Source organism: Natrix helvetica (genome assembly GCF_964273705.1).
Source record: "Natrix helvetica genome assembly, chromosome: 7".
Taxonomy (NCBI): Eukaryota; Metazoa; Chordata; class Lepidosauria; order Squamata; family Natricidae; genus Natrix; species Natrix helvetica.
The window spans coordinates 157,949-183,517 of NC_138558.1; the positions used below are offsets into that span (position 1 = coordinate 157,949).

Sequence of the window (25,569 nt, forward strand, 5' to 3'; positions counted from 1 at the left end):
TCCCACCGCCACACCTGGACCCAGCATTGTCAGGCCCAAGAGTCTGCCCCAGGTGGGAGGGGGGGTGTCTTTATCAAAATAAACATGACTCTTAATGCTCATCTACTTGGTTGGGTGCTGCTTCTTTTGGTATCACACACACACACACACACACACACACCTGGAAAGGCCACATTTTCTTTGGAGGCTTCTGACTGCTGCAAGTGGCCCCCAGCTTGACCTGGACTGTTCTGTCAAAGGAAAGGTTCTAATGCAAGCGGTTAATTTTACATCAGTGGTAGGGAGGGGGTTGTGGAACTGACAGTGTGAAGCCCCTGGGCTACCTCTTCACTGAAGGGCCTCTCAAGAAGCGTTCCATAGTTTGAGCATCTTCCAGCAGTCCAGACCAACCCTCTGAATTTTTAGGAACCATGAAATTGGCTTAGACATTCTAAGAGATGCTTGATTGTTGCCAGCCGCAAAGAAAGGATTTTTGTATTAATTGTTGTTGAATTTCGTTACCCATCTCCTGATGGTTGGAGTTTCCATGGAATAAGCATCCACCACACTCTTTAATGTTTTTATCTAGGCTGCGTAGTTTACTGGAGTTAGCCATGGTTGGCCAGTTGGTGGCTCAGTGTTGGGTGAACCCACACACACAGCTGGAATAGTTGTTGCTCTGCAGACCAGCTGCCTGGCCATGTCTATGACCAGAGGGCTCCCTGCCTTGCCTGCCAGCAGCCATGTGGGCTGGAGCTACTGGCAGCAGTAGTTAAGTCTGATTTCTCAGCTGTTACTAACCGGTTCCTAACTTACCAGCTGTGTTTGCATGACTACCTACTGATCGCTTAACCCAGATTTCGAGGGTTGTGGGCACCTTGAACTGTTCTTAGCAGCTCTGACCGGGGTCTCCCAGTGCAGACTAGGTTGGCTGGTTTGCAGTTCAACATCTAGTGCGGATCCAAGCAGTGTTCTGGGTGCAGCCTCCCCAAGCAAAGCCATTTCTGGAAGGATCCTTTTTAGCTTCCCCCTTAAGCTACATTCCTTTCCAAGGGCTCAGGTGAGGGTGGTGATAAATGCAAAAATAAGAGGAGACTCCAGAAATGTTTGGATTTTAAAAGTTAAGGCAGCTCTTGATCCGTTGCGCAGGGAATTCTGGGTAACGCTTGGCATCCTCTCCGTTGTTTTCACAGAAAGGGAAGATTTCCTTCCCATCAGAAGAGCGAGAAAGGGGAAGAATTCTCCCACTCACTCTCGGACATTCTGAGGCTTTTGAGATGGAAGTAGTCAATTGCTGCTTCTGGTTGATGTCCTTATGTTGTCGTAGTCCGTCCCTTCCCCCCCCCCCCCCGCCGCCCCCAATTTTGCTTGTGTTTTGTATCCTTTCTGCCATTAACTTTCTGGTGTACGATGAATAAACACCAAGCTGTGGTTTTGCTAGCTGAACTGAGTAGCGTATATGCTTCTTCTGAGCTAGATACAAGGACTGAGGAGGAGTGTGATGTAAAAAAACTAGAAATTGTCAACAAAAATTCAACACTCCAGTAACTTCGATCTTTCTTATATTCTGATTGGGCTTCACAACTTAATTCCCACCAAACACACACATACCGTCTTTGTAGGTCACCTCACTTAGTGTTTCCCCCTACCTCAGTCTGTCCCAGAGACAAAGCCGGGCAGCTGGTCTAGCAACAAAAGCACAGTTGCAAATTGTACAGTAATAAAGTTCCACTTTCTGGACTTACAGCAATGTGGCCTGTGACTAAAGGAAAATATTTCTTCTACCCATCTCTCCTTAGGAAATAGAACATCTCTCAAAAATGAAATATTTATTAAACAAAATGAAAGCATTTTTAAACATTAAAATGAAAATATTTTGCAACTAAAAAAGAAGTACAGATTTATTCAGGTAATGGGAGAACAGCAGTAGGAACACCATTTTCTGTCTTCCAACCAGTGAGGTCTTCCATTCTTGGTTTATGCAAAGGAGATCCTGTGGGAGGAAAAAATCGCTCTTGTGCAGATGCCGCCAGTAGTTAAGTTCTTGAGTCCAGACTGAAATAAAAACCTCTGGATTCTACTGAGACAAGTTGACTCCCTCCTCCAACGGCTGCCCCCCCCCCCGAGTGCTCTGGAGGGGGTCTTTTATCCTTTGCAGAAAGGGAGAAGGGCTTCTTGGGGTGTACAGACTACTCTGATCCTAGGTTGCCCCAATATTTAAAATAAAGGAAATTTGGCTCCCCAATTCCCGTTTGGATATTTTCTGTTCTTTACCCTGACATTTTCTTCACAGTTGCCTCTGAAGGTCAGAGTCCTGATGTTCAGGAAATGTCCATTTTCCCCATGAGTAACCTTGGATTCTGAGTCTGTGGCCCAGGAAATGGAGTGTGTGCTCTTCCTGAAGCTGAGGCTTGGCACCCTCACCTGAATGGCAGGTGAGGGTGGGGGTGGGGGAACGCTGTCAGGAAAGGCTGCTGAGATCTTTTACCCATCCAGGAAGTCACCAGAAGACTAGGAGAAAAGTCTCACTGCCTCCTGGCAAATGAGCTCCCACTTAGAGCAGTCTGTGGGGACAGAAAGGCCCTCCACCGTGGAGGAAAGTGAGGTCTCTGGGGCAGGAGTAAGGATCTCGGGAGATGAGATTGAGGTTACTCAAACCCTCCAGAAGAGGGGCCATGAGCTAAACATCAGGGTCCTTTCCCCGGGGAACAAATGCTTTGTCCCAACAGCTTGACAGGAAAGGAAAGCTGCTCTAGTGGAGGCCTTGTCTGGTGAAGATGGTCCAGCTGTCCTTCCCAAAATGTGCCGAGAACCAGTGACAGCAGTTTATTGGATTGGATTTATATGCCACCCTTCTCCCAAAGGACTCAGTTTAGCTGCCGTCTGACCAACTCAGAACAGGAAAAGGGGCTGATCCTGATCTGGACATCGGACTTGGGCTATGCAGCAACGGACCTTTTGACTCCCGTGTTGAGTTGCAACAACCTATTCAGTCTGCACCCACCACATGCATCTCCTGCTGCCCCCCCCCCCCCGTGCTTCCTCCCCACCAGCCAATGCTCCTGCCTTGAATTCTTTCTACTCAAATGTTTACTCTTGTCCCTTTCAACATCGTCTTGCTGGCCTCCTTTACTGAAAAAGTTTTATTCAAACATATTTTCCCCCTTTAAGCCCCCCACCATACAGTATAAATCCCATACAGATACTATACCCCTCCCCTCCCCCCAGCCCCCCCTAAAGAAGAGAAATTCAAATATTATACCAATTATTTTACCCCCTCCCCTCCCCCTGTCTAAAAGTAGATTACTCATACACATATTGTACCCCCTCTCTTCCCAACAATCACAATATAAATTTCTCTTGGAATAATAATAACCCATCAATCCCTTCTTCTAAACTAATTTAACATATATAAATCATAATATAAATTTCTCTTAAAATAATATTTCATTAATCCCATCTTCTAGTATATTTATACATATATATTACCCCACCCTCCACCCTAACCCACCCCCACCTCCCACTCAACCCCCCCCTGACTTCCACTATACACCACTCTAATGATTCCAAACATCCCATGTATTATTTACTCTAATCAACTATCAGTCTAAACAATCTTAGCTAAAGGCTACATAATACCTCCTAGTCTGATACTTATTCTGTATATAATCAATCCATTTTGCCCATTCTTGTGTATAATTCTCCTGCTTCTGATCTTTTAAAAAAGCTGAAATTTTTGCCATTTCGGCGAACCCCGCCACTTTCTGAGTCCATTGACCAATTGTCGGTAAAAAATCTTTCTTCCAATGTTGTGCAATCAGCAGCCTAGCTGCTGTGACCATATACAGAACCAATTTTGTTTCCCCTTTGGTAAAATCCTTAACTATACCCAGTAGAAACATTTGCGGAGTAAATTGTATTCTTTTTTTCAGTACATTTTGCATGACCCACCATATTTTTATCCAAAAAGCCTTAACCTTATTGCAGGTCCACCATACATGAAAAAAGGTAGCATCTAGGCACCCGCATCTCCAACATTTTGGTTGAATATTTGGGTACATGCATGATAATTTTTTAGGATCTAAATACCACCTGTAAAACATTTTATAAAAATTCTCCCTTAAATTCTGTGACTGTGTAAATTTAACATTCTGAACCCATATTCTTTCCCATGTTTCCAACATAACCACTTCACCAAAATTCTGAGCCCATTTAATCATACAATCCTTAATCAATTCACTTTCTGAATCTCTTTCTAACAGTACATTATATATTCTTTTAACTTGTTTTGGACCAGTCTCTTTTATCTGCTTAATCAGTTCCACTTCTTTATCCATAAAACCGACCCTTCGATCTTCTTCCCATCTCTTCTGTAGCTGTATATAATGTAACCAATTTAAAACAATTCCTTCTTCCAACAGTTGTTCCAAAGTTTTTAACTTCCATTCATCCCCATCAGCGATAAGCACATCTTTGTATAAACAACCCCCGAGTGACTTAATCATAATCCCCATGGTGTCTGCAAGATCCAACCAAAGCGGTATTTTATAATCCCAATTGGGCCGGTGCTTCTTCCATACTCTCATCAGGGCACTTCGGAGAACGTGATTGTTGAACACTTTGTCCACCCTATCTTCATAAAAAAGATATGCATGCCATCCCAGAACAAGATCATGGCCTTCTATATTCAGCAAATCCATTTTTGTTTTCCCAAACCAATCTGCTACATGCGTTAGTACCGCAGCTTCATAGTACAATCGAAGGTTTGGGAGTCTAAGGCCGCCTCTTTCGCGAGTATCTTGCATAATCTTCATCTTTACTCTCGGTTTTTTCTCCTTCCAAACAAATTTATTTAATGTTGCTTGCCAATTTAACAAAGTTTTATCTGTTTTAAGCACCGGTATCATCTGGAATAAAAAGATAAATCTAGGTAGAATGTTCATTTTAATTGCTGAGATCCTTCCAAGCAAAGACAATTGTAGCTTTTTCCATACTTCAAGGTCTTTCTGGATCTTTTGCCACAACACTTCATAATTATTTGAGAAAAGTTTTGTGTTCGATTCTGCAACTTGTATTCCTAAATACTTGACCTTGGAGACTATTTCAAAGCCTGCTAAGCTTTCAAATCTCTTTCTTTGAGACTCTGTCATGTTTTTAACCATCATTTTCATTTTGTTTTGATTTAGTCTAAACCCAGACACCATGCCAAATTCTACTATAATATTTTTCATCTGGATTATTGATTTCAAAGGGTGTGAAAGGGTAACAACCAGATCGTCGGCAAATGCTCTAGTTCTATATTCCTTTTGCCTAATAGTTATGCCATCTAAGGATTCTGAGTCCCGAATTGCGTTCAACAAGACTTCCAAAGTTAAGATAAATAACAATGGAGATAATGGGCAACCTTGTCTTGTACCTTTTTGTATCTCGAAAGTTGTTGACAAATTTCCATTAATAATAAGTTGTGCATTTTGTTGCTGATAAATTGCTCCAATCGCCTGCCGAAATCGTGGTCCCATATCCATCTTTTCCAAAGTCTTGGTTAGAAAATTCCAGTTCACTCGATCAAAGGCCTTCTCTGCATCCAAGAAGACCAGCGCTGCCGAGATCTGCTTATTCTTATCAAGATAGTCAATTAAATCTATGAGTTGCCTTACATTCTCCTTCATATGTCTGCCTTCAATAAATCCTGCTTGATCATGATGAATAATCTCTTGAATAACCGGCATCAATCTGTTGGCTAGTACCTTAGCAAATATTTTATAATCTGTATTCAGAAGAGATATCGGCCTGTAATCTTCTGGTTTCTTAGGGCCCTCTTTATCTTTGGGTATTAATGAGATAAAAGCCGCTTTCCATGAGGAGGGTATTTTACCTCCTTGCTGTATGTTACAAAAAAGTTGTGTAAGATATTCAATCATTTCCAGTTGTAAAGTTTTATAGTACATTGCAGTCAAACCATCAGTCCCTGGAGCCTTTGCTAGTTTAAGTTGGTTTATAGCTAAAGTGATCTCATCAGCAGTTATCAGACGTTCCAAATTTGCCTTTTGAAGCACAGATATTTTAGTAACCCTTTTTTCTTCCAAGAAATCATCTACTGACTTGTTCTGTATATTATCGCATACATATAACTTAGCATAATAGTCCACAAATGATTTTTTAATCAAATCTTGTTGATATACCGTCTTCCCTCCATACTCAATTCTATCAATAATTCTATCATTCGTGTTCCTTCTCAAAGTATAAGCCAACCACCTACCAGGTTTATTAGCGTTAGCAAAGGTGTTATGTTTAGCAAATTGCAAGTTAGATGCCGTTTGTTCGGCTATAAGCATTTGAAATTGGTCTTTCAACAATTTTAGCGCCATCTGGAGCGTCTCGTCTTTCGGGCTTGTTATAAGCAGCTGTTCCTTGCTTTTTATTTCATCTTCCAGTTCCATTCTTGCTGGCCTCCTTGATACTACTCCTTTCGTCTCCTATCTGAGTCACCCACAGAGTCGGTAGCTGTGCCTCAAAACCTCAGAATGACTTGAGCAGCTGGGTCCCACAGTTTCCCATGGCAACCCCCTCCCCCCCATTTGCTTTGGAACCATGGATAGATATCCACTAGGTACAACTATTCAACTACGTAGGGACAGTATTGCCCAGCCAAATTGTGTCTTCACTGAAGGAGATGACAACTGGTGTCATCAGACCTCAGGTTCTTTCTGTTTCAAGTGGCCAAGGGCCCACACCAGTCCAAGGGGGAGGCAAGTTCCAAGCATTGAACAGGATGTAGCTTGTTCAGGCAGAGCCCTTCAGAATTCTGACCATCAGAGGAGCTGGGCAGCCTCTGGCTCAGAACCCAAGCAGGCCTGGAGATGCTCTGGGGCGGAAAGGAGACAACACTTACAGAGACCGTGTGCGTTTGTGTGTGTGTCTTGCGAAGAGCAGAAGGAGCAAGCAGGTGATCACCCTAGGCTGCAGCAGTGTGTGTGGGGATGGAGGTCTGATACTACAGGAGGGACTATTCTCCTCCCTGGCTCCTTCACCACAACATCTTGGAAAGAGCAAAGGTCCCATGTCTGATTGGAAAGCTGAACAACCTCACCATCATGACCTCTTGCCCTTTCTATTCAGGCCCAGGCCTCTAAAGCTGAACTTTGGGACTCTCTTTTCTCCAAACGATTTTAACTGAGTTGCTTGGTATTTGAGTTGACTTGGTCAATCAAATGCAGGACAGAGTGTCACCTGAAGCCAGATCTCTTTGCTTCTGCTGGAATTGGAGGGGGGCTGCAGGTGAATAATCTATAAGGGGGCAGCTGGTGGAATCACCTCAAATTTGCCCCTGTAATTCAGTCTTGGGCCATGTGGGAGCTGGTCAGCCAGCATCTCCCACCTGAGCTGGGAGCTTCTGGTTCTGGACCAAGAGGGCCAGGCCTTCCAATAACCATAGAAAAGGTTCTGGTCTCCCCTCCTGTGAGACCATCCTGCCAACTGAAATGGCCCTGCAGTGTGTTTTCAGGTAAAAACTGTCTCCAGGATGGGAAGCAGTCTCCCCACTGAGTCTAGCCTGGTTCTCCTGAGAATAGAATAGAATAGAATAGAATAGAATAAAATAGTTTATTGGCCAAGTGTGATTGGACACACAAATAATGGTCTTTGGTGCATATGCTCTCAGTGTACATAAAAGGACAAGATCCATTCTTCAAGAATCGTAAGGTACAAACTTAATGATAGTCATAGGGTACAAATAAGCAATCAAATTATACTAGGAAACAATATAAATTGTAAGGATACAAGCAACAAAGTTACAGTCCTGCAGTCATAAGTGGGAGGAGATGGGTGATAGGAACAATGAAAAGAATAATAGTAATGGCAATGTAGCCTTAATGAGTAGTTTGACAGTGGTGAGGGAATTATTTGCTTAGCAGAGTGATGGCATTCAGGGCAAAACTGTTCTTGTGCCTAGTTGTCTTGGTGTGCAGTGCTCTATAGTGTTGTTTTGAGGGTAGGAGTTGAAACAATTTATGTCCAGGATGTGAGGGGAATGTACATATTTTCACAGCCCTCTTTTTGACTCGTGCAGTGTACAGGTCAGAGGTGGGTTGCAAATCCAAGGGCTACTGGTTTGTGCGTGTGATGCTTTTGTGCATGCGCAGAAGCCTCTGGGCGGGTGGGTGGAGCCTCCCGCCACCGCCACTACCAGTTTGCCTGATCCAGGCTGAACTGGGAGCAACCCACCTCTAGTACAAATCCTCAATGGAAGACAGGTTGGTAGTAATTGTTCTGATTATCCTCTGAAGTCTCCGTCTGTCTTGTTGGGTTGCAGAGCCAAACCAGACAATTATGGAGGTGCAGATGGCAGACTCAATCATTCCTCTGTAGAACTGAATCAGCAGCTCCTTGAGCAGTTTGAGCTTCCTGAGTTGGCGCAAAAAGAACATTCTTTGTTGTGCTTTTTTGATGACGTTTTTGATGTTAGGTGTCCATTTTAGGTCTTGAGATAATACAATAGAACTTAGAAATTTGAAGGTATATACTGTTGATACTGTGTTGTCTTGTACTGTAAGAGGGTTTCTCCTAAAGTCTACCACCATTTCTACGGTTTTGAGTGTGTTCAGTTCCAGATTGTTCAGGTCGCACCAAGAGGCTAGTTGTTCAACCTCCCGTCTGTATGCGGTTTCATCATTGTCTTGAATGAGACCAATCACTGTTATATCATCTGCAACCTTCAGTAGCTTATCAGATGGATTGTTTGAGATGCAGTTACTGGTATATAGAGAGAAAAGAAGTGGAGAAAGCACCCAGCCCTGGGAGACTCTTGTGCTAATTGTACAGATAGCTCGTGTGATTTGGCCCAGCTTCACCTGCTGCTTCCTGCCTGTTAGGACTTCCTGCCTGAGATGCTTGCATCTGGTGGGTCCCTTTAAGGGGAAGCAAAGGCTGTGAGCCAAAAGGTTCCTCATCCCCAGCTGCCAAGCGTCCACGTGCTTTCCCTCCCCTCTCCCCACACCTGCCAAAAGGTGCAACATCGGCCTCCCTTTGGCGCGTCTTCTCCGTACTTGGAGGGGTCCTTTCAGGGCCCCCGATCAAGCGCCCTCATCCTCCCCCACGCCTGCCTGGGACGGAGCTTGGCAAAAAGCGACGAGGCCACCGAGCTCGAACTTTTTTCCGCCTTGTTTTGCCTAACCCAGCGCCTCTTTCCTGGCGTGACAGGTGAGGGCGGCGGCGATGAACCACGTCGAACGGACAGCTCCGCCTTCTCTGCCCTCCGAGGCGAGGCGGCGGGAGCGAATCCGCCCCCCGAGTCCCTTTGCAAGGTTGGCAGCGCGGCCGGACTCCCGCGCGGGGGCGGGGCTTCGGCCACCCCACACCCCCGCCAGGTGTGCGTGACGCGCGAAGGGGCGTGGCGTGGCGCCCTAGGCCCCGCCCGCCTCCGCAGCCTTCCCGAGGCGCCAGGAGACGCTGCGCGAGGCACCCCCTCACCGCCCGGACCCGCCGACGCGGCAGGTGGAGGCGGCCCAGCCCAGCCCAGCCCAGCCCAGCCCGGGCGGGTGAGGACGGAGGCGCCGCGGAGGAAGCTGCCGGGCTGGGGAAGGGGCCGGGCCGACCTCCAGCAGCAGCAGCAGCTCCCCGGAGCCAGGCCTCGGCCACGCTACCATGGCGGCGGCGGGCGAACCGAGCGCGGCGCCGCTGCTGCGGGATGAGACGGATGAAGCGGCGGGCGGCGGCGACCTGGAAGTGAACCCTTTCGATGGGCTGCCCTTCTCCTCCCGCTACTACGAGCTGCTCAGCCGCCGCCGCCGCCTCCCCATCTGGGCCGCCCGCTTCGCCTTCCTGGAGCAACTGGAGAGCAGCGCCGGCCTCGTCCTGGTCTCGGGCCAGCCGGGCACCGGCAAGAGCACGCAGGTTAGCCAGGCTGCCCAGGGCTCCAGCGGGCTCCGCTTCCCCGTCCGGCGGACCGGGTCAGCGAGGCGACCCCCGGCACGGCTGGCCGCGGGGGTTCTGGCCTCGGGGAGGGAGCCGCGTCGACGTGACTTTGCCCGGGCGGGGCGGGGCGGGCTGAGACAGGAGTGGAAACCGGGATCCCTGCTCTCCGAGCTACCTTGCCGGCCAAGCCCTGGCCCAGCCCGTGCCGGGTGACGTGGCTCCAGAGTCTGGGCGGCCCATCGCCGCGGACTTCCCAGCCTCGGGGTGTGAGCTGCGCGCGGGCCCCGCCGAACCCCGCAGTTAGGGGGCTTTTGGGGCGGAACCGGACCGCCGGACGCCGCCTAGGAGGAGAGCCTTGGAGGGGCCTGAAGGAGGCCGAAGGCCGGCAGAGCCTTGAATCTGCTCTGTGCAGCTTCTCAGCTGCCTTTCTTTAAGAGTTGGGGGGGGGGGGGGAATGACCTAAGGATGGACTTTGAACCTTAGTGAACCCCTGAGCAGAGAAATGCAGGACCTAGGGGCTGGGGTTGGGGTTGGGTTGGACCTGATCAGTGGGAGTGGGGTGGGGGGGCTTGTTCACTGGCCCATCCTCTCTCCCCAGGTGCCCCAGTGGTGCGCAGAGCAAGCTCTCTCGGTGCAGTTTGCCCACGGCCGAGTGGTCTGCACTCAGCCTCATAGTTTGGCAGCCCTCAGCCTGGCATTGCGTGTGGCAGATGAGATGGACCTCAATGTGGGCCACGAGGTGGGCTATTGTGTGCCCCACGAGGACTGCTGCGTCTCAGAGACCCTGCTCAGGTCAGTGGGACCCCTTTGCCTTGGAGCCGTTTCCGTGTTGGGGCATCTCTGGTCCCAACCAATGATGCTTGTGGAGAAAAAAGGGTTTGGGGTAAGAGGGGCATCTAAGCTAGTAGGTTAGGCTGGCACTCATCTGCTCCATCGGGCATTTGATGTGCCACCCCTGACACTGGGCTTCCAGGCAGGATGAGGAGCTCCCCGGGACTTGATCCACTGCCCACCATGGAAAGCCTTTTGGCGATCATGCTCCATCCGGTGGGTTTGAGACTTTGGGGGGCATTTCCACTTCTCTGTCTGATCCCATTGATTTACAAGTCAGATAAGCCAGGCTTGGGTTAAAGGAAAAGTGTTACTATTTTTGTTAACATTATTACCATCAGAGAAAGAAAAAAATGCAGAAACGAGAATACTAACGCATGACTTGGAAGTGGAAGCAGTTTAGAAACTGAGAGACCCCAGGGCAGACCCTGGGCACTAAGCCAGCTGGGTGACTTGGAGGCAGCCTCCTCCACTCAGCCCTGGGAAGGATGAGGTCAGGAGGGCAAAAACTCCTGAAACTGCTACCAAGGAAGCCACTGGGGCTTTTCCAGGCAGTTGCCAGCTAGCAAAAGGCCCCAGGCCAACAAGCTCCCTAAGGGATCACTGTCAGAAGAAGCACAAAAACTTTGGTCTATCAAAGGAGACCTTTGCTTTGGTGAAGCCCCCCCCCCCAGTTATTCAGAAGGGGCTAAGAGAGCCTGGCATGGCTGAGAGCCCCCCCATCTTCCCCAGCTCCCTCTTTCTGTGGGGTGTTCCTCTGGGCCCTGGCTGGTGGGGAAGCAGACGTGTGGTCCTCTTCCGTCAGAGCCTTTGGGGGCAGATGGGGCAGACGGAGGCCTTTGGGGCTTCAGAAAGATCCTTAGCGGAAAGACCCAAACAAGACGCAGAGGGTGATCTCCCTGCAGAAGAGCCCCTCTTTTGGCCTGCTGCTGCAGGTGCCCGACTTCTGTGTTGCAGGTTTTGTTTGGATGAAGTCCTGTTGCAAGAGATGACCTCGGACCCCCTTCTACGGCAGTACGGGGTGGTGGTGCTGGACGAGGCGCAGGAGCGCACTGTGGCCACGGAGCTGCTTCTGGGGCTGCTAAAGGACGTGCAGCACCAACGCCCAGAGCTGCGCTTGGTGGTGGTCACCGAGCCTCTCCTGGAGGAGCAGCTGTGCCGTTTCTGCCAGGATGCCCCCGTGGTGCGGGTCCCGGGGCTTGGCCCAGCCCCACGCTTGACCTACAGAGACCCCCTCCCAGGGCGACATGTACCTGCTGCCTGCCAGGCCGTGCTGGAGCTTCATCGACAAAAGGAGACTGGCGACGTGATGATCTTCATGGCCAGTGAGCAGGTGGGACTTTGGGATGAGGCCGGCCTGGAGCAGAAGCTGCCCGCTAAAGCAGTGTGGCAGGATGCTTAGGGCCCTTGGATGGCATTTGGGGGACTTTGCAAGAGAGTCCGGCCTGTGAGGAGAGGCAGATGGGCTCTGGGCTGCGTAGATCGAGAGGCCCTGGGGCCAGTTGAAGGGCCAGCCGTGTTCTGCCTTTGGGCATCCTTCTGGGGGTGGGGGTGGGGCCGTGGGTTCTGCTCATGGAGGAAAAGGACCTGTTTGTGTCTCTTTCCCCCAGGAGATCAAGGAGTGTTGCGAGGCCCTCCGAGCAGAGGCTGCCAACCTGGAAGCCAGCCTGGGTCCGCTACTGGTGCTGCCTCTGCATGCGGCTGTGGGGAGGGACAGCCAGAAGCTGTATGAGGACAGCCTGGGTGACCGGGCACGCCGAGTCATTGTCACCCACTGGTTGGCAGACGCAGCTTTCTCTGTGGGCAGCGTCAGGCACATCATCGATACGGGGACGGAGCTGCGCAACGTGAGTCTGGTGGGCAGGGAAGAGAGGCAGAGGGTCTTCCGTGGGGTTGCTCGCCTGCCCTCTGGCCCAAGGGGCTTTGCAGTGTTCTGGGCCCAGCCAAGGCTGCCTGGGAATGGTCGGCTATTAGCCCTGAAGGGGCCGCTGAGCTCATCGGTGGAACTGAGGCACCCGGATGACCTGGCAGCCTCTTTGGAAGGTGGAGCCAGCAGAGCAAACAGCCAAGGAGCCTGTGCACTGTTTCCCCCACACACACACACACACACTGCAAGTACATGCAGAGACACACGCACGCACGCACATGGCATTCCAGCACTTCAAATCCTCCCATTTGGTCTGCGTGGGAGATTTCAGGGGCTTCCATCCAGGCCATCAAAGTGGAGCCTTCCTTTCCCCTTTGGGTGGGGCAAGAAATGAAGACCAGGAAGCCCTGGATGGGTGCACCTCCCGGTTCCTGTGGTTCCTCCAGAAACCCTTTTTGGGTAGCCTTAAGGTGCAGCTGTCCTCCCCGCCCCACCCGGTCTTCTCCCCTGCCACCTCTTGCCCAGCAGCCTCTAGCTGCTCTCTCTTTGACAGGTCTACAACCCCCAGATCCGGGCTGCATCACAGGAGTTGCGCCCCATCAGCCAGAGGCAGGCAGAGGCTCGACGGCTCAGGGCCGCTGGCGTTCCTCCAGGTGAGTGGCTGGACCTGGGCAGAGGCCTGGGGGGGAGCTTCCCAGGTTTTCTCCAGTGACTGCCCTGTCCCACAGGGACCTGCTTGCGCCTCTATTCGGAGGCCTGCTATGAGCAGAGGCTGCCGGCTGTCTCCCGCACCCACCTCATGGAGGCTGACCTTCGCCGCCCCATCCTGCTGCTCAAGAGGCTGGACATTGCAGACGTGGGCCAGTGCGACTTTCTCGACAGGCCAGGTGCGGACAAGGCTGGGCAGGGAGGGGGCTGGGCCTGCCAGGCCAGCAGCAGCCGTTTGTTGGACCTCCCTCCTCCGAAGGGAGGGGAATCGAGGTGTCCCAGGATAATGTTGTAGTGTCCAATCTCGGTTGGTCACTGGGTCCAGAATTTTTGTCTTCCGAGCTTTTGGGCTCCTTCAGGGACCTTCTCCATCTGGCCAAGTGTGGGCTTTGGGCTGTTCTATGTGTGCTACTTATGTGATGCCTGTTGTGTGTGGCTTTGTAGCTGTTGATTGGAAGGGGTGTTGATGGCATCTCTCCCCGCCCCCACAGCCCCCGAGTCTCTGATGCAGGCCCTGGAGGACCTGGACTACCTGGCTGCCCTGGACGATGACGGGAACCTCTCGGAGGTGGGCATCATTATGTCGGAGTTCCCTTTGGATCCCCAACTGGCCAAGGCCCTCCTGGCCTCCTGTGAGTTTGACTGCGTGGAGGAGATGCTGACTCTGGCCGCCATGCTGACTGGTACGGGCCTGGCCTGGGTGCCTCTTGAACTGAGACCTCCACCATCCATTCTCTCTCCCTGGGTCTCCTGAGCTCTGCTGCTCTTCCTCCCTGCAGCCTGGCCTTGTTTCCAGACTCCCGCAACACGCTGGGAGGACGCAGTGGCGGTGCGGCAGCAGGCTCTGCTCCATCCAGCCGGGGATCACTTCACGCTCATCAACGTCTTCAACGCCTTCCACCAGCGTGAGTGCCAGGCAGAGGCTTCGGGCGGGCAGAGGGCCAGCGGGAAGCACTCCTCACACCCCCTGCCTCCCTTTCCTTTAGAGAGCGACCCAGAAAGCTGGTGCCGGAAACACGCGGTCAGTGAGGCAGCCCTGCAGCTGGCCGGAGCAGTGCGGACAGAGCTCTTGGATGTGATGCAGAGGATTGAGCTGCCGGTTTCCCCGCCAGCCTTTGGCAGCGACAGCAACATCCTGCAGCTGAAGCGAGCCCTCCTCACGGGCTTCTTCCTCAAGGTAGAGGCCCCGCCCGGCTGGTGGCCGAGTCAGACTGCAGCACCTGGGGGTCGCCTCACGGGCACGTGGCCAGCAGCAGGTGCATGCAGTATCCTGAAGCAGGAGCTGGTCCCTGGAGAGGGAGGATCAGGTGCGGGGATTTACCAGGCATGGCAGCAGGCTGAGAAGAGGGCTTGGCCAGGGCTGTGATCTGAGAGAGGACAGCCAGCCACTGGGCAGTCTGATGGAGACCCCATGCCATGGCCTCCCGAGTGGAGAGGGCTCTGCCTCCTGGGGCAAGTGAGAGAGCTGCCCTTCTTCCCTTTGTGCAGGTCGCCCGAGACATTGACGGCTCAGGCAACTACCTGCTGCTGACCCACAAGCACTTGGCCCAGCTGCCCCCCAGCTGCTGCTACCGACTGCGCCGCCCATCCCCACGGCCTCCCTCCTGGATTCTCTACCATGAATTCACTGTCTCCCAGGACAACTGCCTGAGGATCGTCTCTGAGATCCCACCAGAATTGTAAGCGTCCCCTGGGGGCCTCTGTGTGTGTGTGTGCGTGCGCGCGTGCGCATGCGTTCCCTGTTCTCTCCCCTTCCCAAAGGGGGTGGAGCCTGACTGGTCTTTGGGGACTCTGTGCCATGCACCAATCCTGAGCCAGCTGCACCTTTTCCTTCTCTCTAGTGTGGCTGAACTGGCTCCCCAATATTTCCTGAGCAATTTGCCACCCAGCGAAAGCCGGGACTTGCTGATGGAGCTGCGGGGGAAGCTGGCAGAGGACACCCCCTTCCAGGGTCAAGGGGAGGACCCCCAGACTCCCAAAGCGGCTGAGGATGCGGCAGATGCCTGTGTGCTGCAATGACCCTGGGGGCAGGAGAAGGGAAGATGGCCGAGTTTGTGCCACTGCAGGAGGCTTTGGAACTGCCAGGGGCTGCCCGGGTCTCCCCCAGGGCACGACTGAGGCCAGGCTCCTGGGCAGAAGAGAGGGCAGGGCAGGGGAGCCCCAAACAGGCTGCTTTCAGGACCGCATCTTAGCTGGGGAGGGGAGGGGGAGGGTGGGCCTGCTTCCACATGGGCAGAGGCAGTTGACTCTGGATCTGCTACCTGGCCATGCGAGGAGGTCTCTTCTGGGCTCTGATGACCTTGGGTGGGGAGTGGGGACTCCTCAGAGGCATAAAGCAGTGGACCGTCTTTCTTCACCTTGGCATCTGCTCTTCAGTTGGGTGTCTTGGCAAGCAGTGGGGTACCCCACCAGTTGTCTGCTTGTGGGGGGTTGTGGTAGGTCCTGGAGATCCCCTAGACTTCTATGTCTGCTCAGTAGGAGAAGAAACTGCTAGCTCCCTCCCCCCAAATTCTCCAAAGGGATCCTTTCCCTTTTTCTCAGCATCAGTTTGTGGAGGGGGGGCTTATACTCCCCCCTTCCTTTGTTCCAGCTTCAGCGGGGATCCCTGCTGAGTATCCGGAATGCTTTGTGACTGGGTGGGGGGAGGCTGGGGTCCTGGGGCTCTTGCCTTTTCTGTATGTGCCTCAAAAGTGTTCCACGTGTCCTCCCCCACTCGGGAAGAGTGGGTATGTGGAGACGGTAGGGCGAAGGCCAGCAGGCTCCGTGGGGCCTGGCCTCCACTCCCCTGGTGCCCTGGACAATCCTCCTTGTAGGAATTAAATTCTTTTACACATCCAATGTGGGCCTGGTGTGGATTTGGGACGAGGGGGGCTGGTGGCCATCAAAGTGCCAGCTAGAAAGACAACATCTGGGTGGGAAGTAGGAAAGGGGGTGGAGGATTGCTGCTGGCTGAGAATAGGGCTGTAGACCGGGGACTGCCTGGCAGCATGCGTGGAATAACATCCATGGATCCACTTGAGGGCCTGGAGAGTTTCCTGCATGGGTGGCTGGGATTGGAGAAGGCTCTGGGTGTGAATCAAATGCCCAAGGCCTGTAAGGACTCCATTCTGATACACGGTCTGTCTGTGGCCAACTTGCACTTGGCGTTTCCCCTGCTGGATCAGGGGAGGGGGACAGGAACCGGTGGCAGCTGCCCTTACTCGGCCCCTCCCCCCGGGGAATTGGGTGGGCAGGCCTGGGGCAGACAGCGCTGGTGACGGAGGCAGCCTGCTGGGAGTCCATATCAAAGCTCGCTGGAGTCTGGGCCCTGTGGGGCAAGGACCCCCAGAAGCCACCCCCTGGCCACTCACCTTCGCTCCTGGGGCAGCACAAGCAAATGGGGCTGCCTGGCCGGTGGAGGCTGCCCTGTCCTGGCCCAGCCCTTGGGTAGAACCAAGGCTGTCAACACAAATGGGAAGCCGGAGCGCATCCATCTCCTGGCAGGCCCCAGGTGGTGCCAGCTGCCTTCAGGCAGTGCCAAGGGAAAAAGAGGCCCTCGGGCATGGGAGGGGTTACAGGGTCCAGGCCTTCCTTCAATGGGGGTGCCTGGTACTGCTGGGCTCAGCACTTCCTCGGCCAAACGCCTCCCTCAGCCTTTGTGGGACACGAGGGGAGCTCCTAGCTGAGGAAACCCCAAGGCCGCCCCACGGAGCCCTTATCTCTGGAGCTCTTATCTCCAGGCCTGCTTTCCATGAGGCCGGACTTCCTTGAGGGGGTGGGCAAGAAACCACAGATAGGAGTCAATGTTCGTAAGCATTTCGAGGAAGGCGGGGGGGGGTGTCAAAAAAAAAGAGATCCCGTAAAAGGTCATATGGGAAACCCCTTGTTCTCCACCAAAGCCCTCGTTTGGCTAAGGAGACGCTCCCTGCCCCCACCCACGGCCATTGTCCAGCGGGACCCCCTCCCTTGTCCCCTCTTGGCACCCAGAGTGGGGCATAGAAAGGGTAAGACTCTGTGAGCTCCCTCTTTTCAGTTAGGGGTCTGGTTGCAGCACAAGAGTCGGAGGGTCAGGTGAATGCAATCCCCCCCCTCCCGCAAAAGGAACACATTTCCTCTATGATGGCTCTTCTGGGACAGCCGTCAGTCCTGTCTGCCCGATGACTGACAGAGACCAGCCTCCCTTGGGTCCTGCAAGCTGCCTCTCTGCTGGGCCAGCTGGACACGTAGGCCTAGAAGGTAGGTCATGGGGAAGCTCCGGGGTTTCCCCTTCCCTAGCTTTGCTCCTGGGGGAGGCTTTGCGGTTCTCCTTCCGTGGCTTCTGAAGCCTTTGGGTGAAGCCTCGGGAGGCCTGGCACCCTCCCTGCACCCCTGAGCAGAGCTGAGCCAGCACACGAGGGAAGCAGCAGCCAGGGGATGGGCTTGGTGGCTGCAAGAAGGCAGTCAAGCTACCCCACCCCAACCCCTGTGAGGAGAGGGAGGGAGGCCGGAATTTTTAAGGTGACAACAGACCCTCAAAGCTTTGTAAATCCACCTGGGTGGGTGGGTTGTGGGGATTTGACTGAAAAGGGCAGTGGCCGGGTGGAGTTCCCCATCCTGACCACGGCTTTCCCTCCTGGCAGAAGAAGCCAAGAGCAGGAAAAAAAAAAGGGGGGGGAGTGCACAGGCTCTCAGGTCTGTCCCAGGCAGGAGAGTCTGTCCCTGCAGATCACTGCTTGAACTTAGGCGTGGCTGGGGAAGGAGTCTGAAACGCAGGGCCTGCAGGCACCCACAGAGCGCTCAACTGGAGCTACCCACAGCCTTGTCCGGCAGTGGCCAGTCAGCTGCCCCCAAACATGACTGGTGAGCCACAGTGCCCTCCATTCAGGTTGACTTACCTGACAGTCGCCTCACCTCACCTCCTTGGTCCAGCCGGCCAGATTGCTGCTCCGTCTTCTGGCAGCTAAATTCCACAGGTGACCCATGTGTGCAGGTGAGGTTGTCCCTCCTTTTGGCTATTGGGTGATCCTCTTTAAGAGGCTAAACTGCCCTTCCTGTCTGTCTCCTTTTTTTCAAGTCGCATTTCCTCCTACGGAGGAGCTTCTGTTCTTTGATGATTTCTTGAACATAAACGTCAGTAAGGCTCCTCAGGCTTTTCCAAAGACATCCTTCCCCCTTTTTCATATCATGGCAGAAATCTTCTAGCTCAGAATCCCAAACTCACCCACTCCCTCCCTCCCTCCCTGAGCCTTGGAGCTGCTCTTCCTCCAGGCTTCCTGAAGACCCAGGGAAGCCTTGTCCCCCCCCCCCTGCCCATCTCCCATTCAAACTTGTCCACCTCCCATGATAGGGGTGTCTGTGTTTGTGTGTGTGTGTGTGTGGCAGAGAGAGAGAGAGAGGCCTGCCTCCCTTTGCTGGCTTTCCCTGCTCAGAGGGCAGTTGTCCAACCCTTGCAGCCTCCGTCTTCAGGGAGGGAAGCCAAAAGGCTCTTGAGGGCAATTCCCTCTCTCCAGGCTGGGCTGATGGAGCCACCCCTTGGCCTCTTCCCCCTAACCCTTCTGCCAGGTTCCTCCCTGTGTGTTTGCTCAGGGAGTCCTTTGAAAGCCCCATCTTATGATGAACACTGTCGTCCTCCTTTCCCTTTCCTTTAGAACGCATCAGGCCACCCAGCTCTACAGCCCTCCGGGCAGCATACAGTTCATTCAAGTCATTAAACAGCAAACAAACCTTTCATGCGGCTGTTGCACAGATGCATCCCATGCAGAGCCCAAGCCAGGTCGCCAGGGCTCTTTGACCCACAGCCATCTTGAGAAGAGGGGAAGTCACACTTGCCCCTCGACCCACATCTCCACGGAGTCTTGGCAAGGAGGTTCCCTCTCACGGTGGCACAGTTGGGCCGGGTCCTCTCATTTTCTCACAGCTGCCTCATGCTTTGCAGAAGTCGGGGAATAGCATCAGCAGAACCCCCAGAAGCTGCTTTCCCATTCTTGCCCAGCCTGTGCCTCTGAGTCGGGCAACCTCTCTGCTATTGCCCCATCTTCCAGTTCATTCTGCTCTGCACCTGAAAGATGGTTGTGGTTATCTTGGCTTACGTTTGCTGATTCTGGGGGTCTGGAATCCCCAGGCTCAGTCATACACAGCAGCAGCACCTAATTCTATGGTGTTTTGCAAATGAACAACTTCCTGCTGGAATTCCTCTTTCCCTAGCACTGCTGGTGTCTCATTGCTTTCAGGGGTGGTACTTGGGACAGCCTGCCTTAGCCTTACCATGGAAACTCTGACTTGTTCTGGTAAGATTATCTTTTCTATTCCACCCCCACAAACCAGAGTGAGTAAAAATCCTCCAAAAAATATCCTTCCTCTTTTTCACCAGCCACCAACCTGTGTTATCCTGGGTTAGACATAACCAGTCTTGGCAACTCCATTGTGGGAAGGTTGGTTGGTGGGCAAATCCTGTGACTTCTCCTTTGTGGCCAGGATGTAGGTGCAGGGACAGCACCCACCCACCCCCGGGGCAGTTAAAGATGTAATTTGAGACCCACCTTGTTTCCAGAAAATGTGTTAATCCACCTTTGGGCTCAGCATCCTGCATTGGAAGGAAAAATAGGTGTCAACCAATTTCCCTGGGATTCTGCTTGATCTGAGGTAGGCCTGGGTCATCCATGTTTATAGCCTGCTCAAGTGAGCCAAGGTTATCTAACAAGATTGAGGTTCGGAAAGGTCAGGTGGCACCACTCTAGCTGCTCTGGTATTTGGGTGGCCCCTTGTAAGCCTTCCTCCTATGTGTATCTTTCTGTCTCTGCCAGACTTTCATGGCATCCTGGCATGACTCCGGCCTACAGGCTGACATGGCTTCTCCCAGCCTTTGCACAAGGCCACTACTTGCCCCGTGGATGTTTTGCCATCTCTCCCTTCAGAACAGAGTGGGCAAGGGCAGGGAGGGGGTGGCTCAGAAGTAAAGCAGTTGCTGCATCTTACTGCAGTTGTAACTGGAAACTCCCCCCCCTCACCCATATTTATCCTTTCAAACTCTCACCTCTTCCTTGCAACAACCTGACCCTATAGTTATATCTGTTGGTCCAGGTCTGGAGGAAACTACAGAGGGTCCATCTGCTGCTGCCCCAAGAAGGAAACGAACATAGACAGGTTAATTATTTGTTTCCATTTCAAGGGCATTTGAAATCAAACAAATGTGAAGCCACCTGAAAGCTCAGTGAAAGGACGAAAGGTAAGAGCAAAAGGCCCATTTGAAGGTCTGCTCACGCTGCTGGCTGGAGGCCAGTGTCTGGGGCAGCTGAGGAGCTGATCCACGGCTCTGAGCTTCTCCCTGTAGATCTGGGGCTGAAGCCCCTAACTAAGATCAGACATGGGCATCAGCCATGGGAAGGGAGGGATCTGCCGTGGTTGGGCCAGTCGGGATCTGTGTGTAGCATCTTATTAACCCCTCCTGTGAGCTACGTGGAAGAATTCAGCTCGGAGGGCTCCTCATGCTGAAAGGGAGAGCCCTCTGCCCACCCTGCAGACAGATTCTCTCCACTTTCTCAATGGGGCCTGATGTCCCAAGGCAGGACAAAAAAGAACGCAGCTGGGTTGCAAGAAAGCTGGTCAGGTTTCAGCAAAATCCTCCTAAGGCTCAGGCTCTTCAAGAACGGAAGATGCTGCCCGGGAGTCAGTGGATGCTTCTTGGTAGGAGGTACTCCAAACATGGGGAGGGGGCAGCATCTGTCCTTGGGGGATGCTGTGCATAGAAGCCAAGAAATCTCCGCAGGGCAGGAGGCCCGGCTGGATGATCCAGGATCCTTTCCAGCCCTTCTATTCGGAGACCCTGGAGAAGCTCATCAAATAACCCAGAAGAACCTGGCCAGAATCCCCAGAGAGGCCCGGAAGAGGCCTGTGTGGGCACACACCTTTGGCTGAGTTTTCCGCCAATGGCAGGCAGTCCAGATCTTGCTTGTAAGCCGCCCATCCTGGCTTAGGGCTTCCCAGGCTGCTGGAAAAGGCAGGACCTCCATTTTACTGCAGCCCAAACCCAGGGGTCCTGCCATGGGGAGCCCCCTCTGGCATCAGCTCAAGCCCAAGTGTCAGTGGGACCAGGAAGAGGTTGCCTTGGCCATAGCAGCTCCCTCTCTGCAAGGAGAGTCCCGGGGCGGGGGATGCCCTGACAACTTCTCCCTCCCCTGCCCGCCCTCTCCTCCTGTGTCAGAGGTTTCCTCCCCCCCCCCATCAGAAATGGTATATTAGGTCAGCCCTCCTTCTGCCTTCTCTCAGAGGACCCAAGGACCCACGGAGAAGTAAGTGCTCTGGGGGAGGGGGAGGAGCCAACTGCATGTCAGAAAGGAAAGCAGCGGCCCTGGGGGGCCCACAGACCCCTCTGCTGGGGGCCCTGGCTGCTGGCCAGGTATCTTCAGATTTTTCAGCCTTTCCCCCCCTGCCTTCAAGTCAGTATTGACTCCTGGACTCTCCCTACAATTCTCTTGGCAAGATTTCCAGCCAGGGTTTGCCCGGCTTCCCCTTGCCTGAGGCTGAGAGGGAGGAAGGGGCCCAGGTTCCCCAGCTGGCTCGGGCGGACCCTCTGCCCCGAGCACAACCACCCTAGCTCAGGTCTGGGCTTTGGGGTGATGCTCAAGGGAGGGGCTTGGTTAGGGCCAGGGGGGCTTTCCACCCGTGACCTCACAGCAAACCCTCTTCCCTTCCTCCTCCCCAGGCAGCCCAGTCTCCCACAGGCCTCCCTTTGCCTCGCCTCGCACAGATGCTGCTGGGAAAGTGGGCAGCTTTGGTGGCTGTGGTGATGGAGGCCACGGCTGCTTTCCCCTCCTCACGTAAGTGCCTGGTTTGCCTGTTTTTCCCCAGAGGGCGCCAGGGAGGGCCAGGAGCCAAATATCTTGGGTCATTTGCGAGTGGCTGTGCCCAAACACCCTCCCTAGAGGTCTCCCAAATTTCAGGGGTCTCCCCCACCGGACCTGAATGGAAAAGCCAGCATTAGCTACTCCGGAAGTAGTGGAAATTTCTGGCAGAGAATAAAAGTCCTCCATGCAGAGGGGCAGGAGGGGCAGGAGAGCAGAGTTTTTTTCCCCTTGGTTTCCCTGAAGGGAAATTTGCCATTCCTGCCAGAAGGTAGAATAGCCTTTATTGTCACTGTACAAAATAAATACAACGAAACTGGTTAACAAAGTGAGTGTTGCGGTTCTGGTAGTGAAGTTGAGCAACTAAGAAATCAGAGCTGTAGGTGCAGGAGGGTGTGGGGTTGGATATGCCCAGGAGAGGGGCAGAAGTCAGGAAGTGGGCAGACAGCAGAGCCAGCCGTCCCCATTTCTTCCGCACAACTGCCACAAGACCACCACAGGCAAGGAAGGCTCTGCTTTCCTCACCCAGGGAAGAAGCACAGAGTCGGCCGGGGTGTGTGTGTGTGTGTGGTTCTGGAAGGAGAGGAGAGCAGCCAAGGGGCCCTCCCCCGCATGCAGTGAAGACAGGGCACTCTGAAGGCCACCTGCACAAGAGGTGCCGAGGTGTCCCCTGGGGCTTCTGGTGGCAGCATCCCATCCGCTGCTGCTCTGGAGGACCCCAGAAAGAATCTCTGGCCACAATAGTTGCCCTGCATCCTCAGCTTTGAAAGAGCTTTGGAGCTAAAAGCAGGCCAGCCTGGCAGGGCCCCTTCCAGCCCCGCTGAGTCTCCCGTCTGGGGTTTTTCCCTCAGTGCTGATCAAGAAGGAATATGCCAACATAACCCAGAACTGCTCCGGTTCCCCTGGAGAACCCGTGGAGTGGAAGCACAATGGAGAAGTGCTGGAGGACTCGGGCAGAGAGCTTGTCATTCACAACCTGGACATCCCTTACGCTGGAAACTATTCCTGCTGGGTCGGAGCCCGGCTGCTGCAGAGCTTCCATGTGGTCCTGTGGGTGAATCATAGCTACTTCTTCAAGGCAGAAGGTGAGCAGGGAACGGGGGGGGGGGGGCAAGGATCCCCTGTGGGGGCTCATTCCCAGAGCCCCAGCTAGACCCCAGCCTCGCTCCCCACCTCATTTCGCCACCAGCCTTCAGAGGGAAGGGGGCAGGCCTGGGCTGCTCTTCTGTCCCTCTGCCCTGGCCGCCTTCCTGCTAACCCATCCTAAATATTCCAGAAAGACTGAGGAGCACCTCCATCTTTGCTTGTAGGAAACACGGTTGGGGGGGGGCTATTTGATTCCCCCCAGGGAGGACAGGAGCTGCCACCTGAGGAGGATGGGATGGGCGGTCTCCTCCAGCTGGGCACAGATGGTGGCAGGAGGAGCAGCAGCAGGGATCCTCTTTCGGCTGGGCCCTGGTGCAATTGCCTTTCTTGCCCGGGATTCCGATTCTTGGGGCAGCCCTGTAGGTGGGAGATGCCCCGTGGGCTGCTGCAGATAGGGTGGCCTGGACTCTCCCTGAATCCTTTCACCCGGTTCTTGCAGGAAGAAAGAAAGAACCGGCCATTACCTGCTGGGCTCCATCATACAGCGGCACCTTGAACTGTTCCTGGAAGTCTCAGAATCCAGCAACTTTTCTGGTCCACCTGAAACACAGGTGAGGAGCCCTGACCCTCCTTTCCCTTTGCAAAGTATGTTGAGTATTACAGCGAGGAAAAGGGGGCCTCTGAGCCCATGGAGAGCCTTCCGTCCACTCCCGCTGCAGCCGGTCAGGGCCCCCTTTTTACCTTCTCTTTGCAGGGACACAGAGGCTGAGCTGTGCTCCACAGAAGTGGCTCTTCCTGGAAACAGAATGGTGCAGATCCAGTTAAATAATTGTTCCTTCTGTTCTCATGCTGAAGAAGCGCCCATCACGCCCCTCGTCCTGGTGCTGAAGGGGCTGTCTGAAGGTGGCCACGGCTACAACGAAGTGAACAAGACATTCCTCTTGCGGGACGTCGGTATGGATAGCACCAGCCTCCCCCCCCCTCACGCAGGACCCCACCCCAGACCTTAGAAGGCCCAACCTGGCCGTCTGAGTCCTCCAGCCATTGCACCTGTCTGTGTCCCCCACACACACCTCCCTCCTGCTCCTGCAGATGAAGGGCTCTTGCCAGGCTCCCCCACCAGCTCACGAGTCACCTGTGACCCTGGGTGCATTGCAGGGAGCTGGCAAACCTCTGGCCTCCCCTTCCACCCACGTCCACTTGGGCAGAGCATCTCATGCCATCCCTGACACCCCCTGCCTTAGGAAGGAAGATTTGGGGAAGGATAGAAGAGCTGAGCCTCCTGACCTCAATGGAAGCTCCTTTTGTTTCCTTGAAGGAAAAAAGAGGGGGGTTCTTTCCAGGCCGGCTTCCCCCCCCCCACCGCTTTGTCTTGGGGCTCTGGAGGGGGGGGAGGGGGGCTGGGTGGACAAGGTCTGATGGGGCCCCTGCTCTCCTTGCAGTGAAGCCTGATGCTCCCGCCTACCTGAATATCATAGGGAGGAAGGTGTCCTGGGCTCCCCCGGCCTCCTGGGACCTGCCCACCACTTACTTCCCCTTGCAGTACAGCCTTTGGCTGGAGTCAGCTTCCGGCAGCCAGGAGAACTTCTTCCTCGTAAGTAAACCTTCTGGGCTTCTCATTCATCACATCGAGGGGCTGCTCTGGATATCTTCGGGTGCATAAAAAGCCTCTCGGAATCACAACATCTTCAACTGACTCACTCTGCACAGACGACGAGTCTTGGGGTGAAGTAGCATAAAGTGCCTGCAATGAACAACTGGCTGTGCTAATCCCCCATCCTCAGCACTCAGCGGGTGAGGTTCCAGCTGAGACCACCTAGGCAGAGTCCTGGAACAACTGTCCAGCATCGCCCCCTCCCCCCCCCCCCCCCGGTATACTGCCATTGCATGGGGATGCTCTCTTGAGCTGCTGCAGCTCATTCCACGGATGTGTCATTTGCCTGGCTGCCTAAGGAAGCCGGAGCTTCCTTGTATTGTGCCCAGCAATGTGCACAGATGCCCCCTCCAGATCAAAGGGAGTGAGGGCAAGTGACCTTGCTGGGTAGGCCCCTGTCCCTGCCCCCCCCTTCTCCGGGTTCAGCAGGGCCCTCTTTCCGTTGCAGGCCGAGAAAGAGCTGATCACAGAACAGAACTGGTACAAGGCACAGATCCGCTGCCAGGACCCTTTGATCAACTCATCTTGGAGCGCTTGGCAGGAATGGAAGAAATGAGGAAATAAGCTACAAACTCTGCCCCTCCCTCTCCAGCTCTGGCTCCCCCCTCCCCCCCCCCCCGGCACTCGCATATGTAAAATAATTCTGTTGTTTTGCAAAGCGATCTGGACTATGTGTCTGAATGGTCATTTATTTGGCAACTTCAAATTTTGATTAATAAATGCTCTGTCTTACA

At 53.7% G+C, this 25,569-nt stretch overlaps 2 protein-coding genes across 2 annotated transcripts; both read left to right on the forward strand.

The window, feature by feature from the left end:
• The first annotated feature begins 9,382 nt into the window (after positions 1–9,382).
• On the forward strand, positions 9,383–16,135 carry DQX1 (DEAQ-box RNA dependent ATPase 1). The gene is made up of 11 exons (XM_081959725.1): positions 9,383–9,870; positions 10,490–10,683; positions 11,680–12,055; positions 12,333–12,569; positions 13,143–13,242; positions 13,318–13,476; positions 13,789–13,980; positions 14,077–14,202; positions 14,284–14,474; positions 14,786–14,976; positions 15,139–16,135. Exons 1-11 carry the CDS (start codon positions 9,622–9,624, stop codon positions 15,314–15,316), a joined length of 2,193 nt encoding a protein of 730 aa, XP_081815851.1. The 5' UTR covers positions 9,383–9,621; the 3' UTR covers positions 15,317–16,135.
• A 5,396-nt stretch (positions 16,136–21,531) lies between these two features.
• On the forward strand, positions 21,532–25,569 carry LOC309395464 (interleukin-12 subunit beta-like). The gene is made up of 7 exons (XM_081959726.1): positions 21,532–21,543; positions 21,957–22,071; positions 22,947–23,180; positions 23,681–23,792; positions 23,936–24,135; positions 24,624–24,775; positions 25,284–25,569. Exons 2-7 carry the CDS (start codon positions 22,002–22,004, stop codon positions 25,389–25,391), a joined length of 876 nt encoding a protein of 291 aa, XP_081815852.1. The 5' UTR covers positions 21,532–21,543; positions 21,957–22,001; the 3' UTR covers positions 25,392–25,569.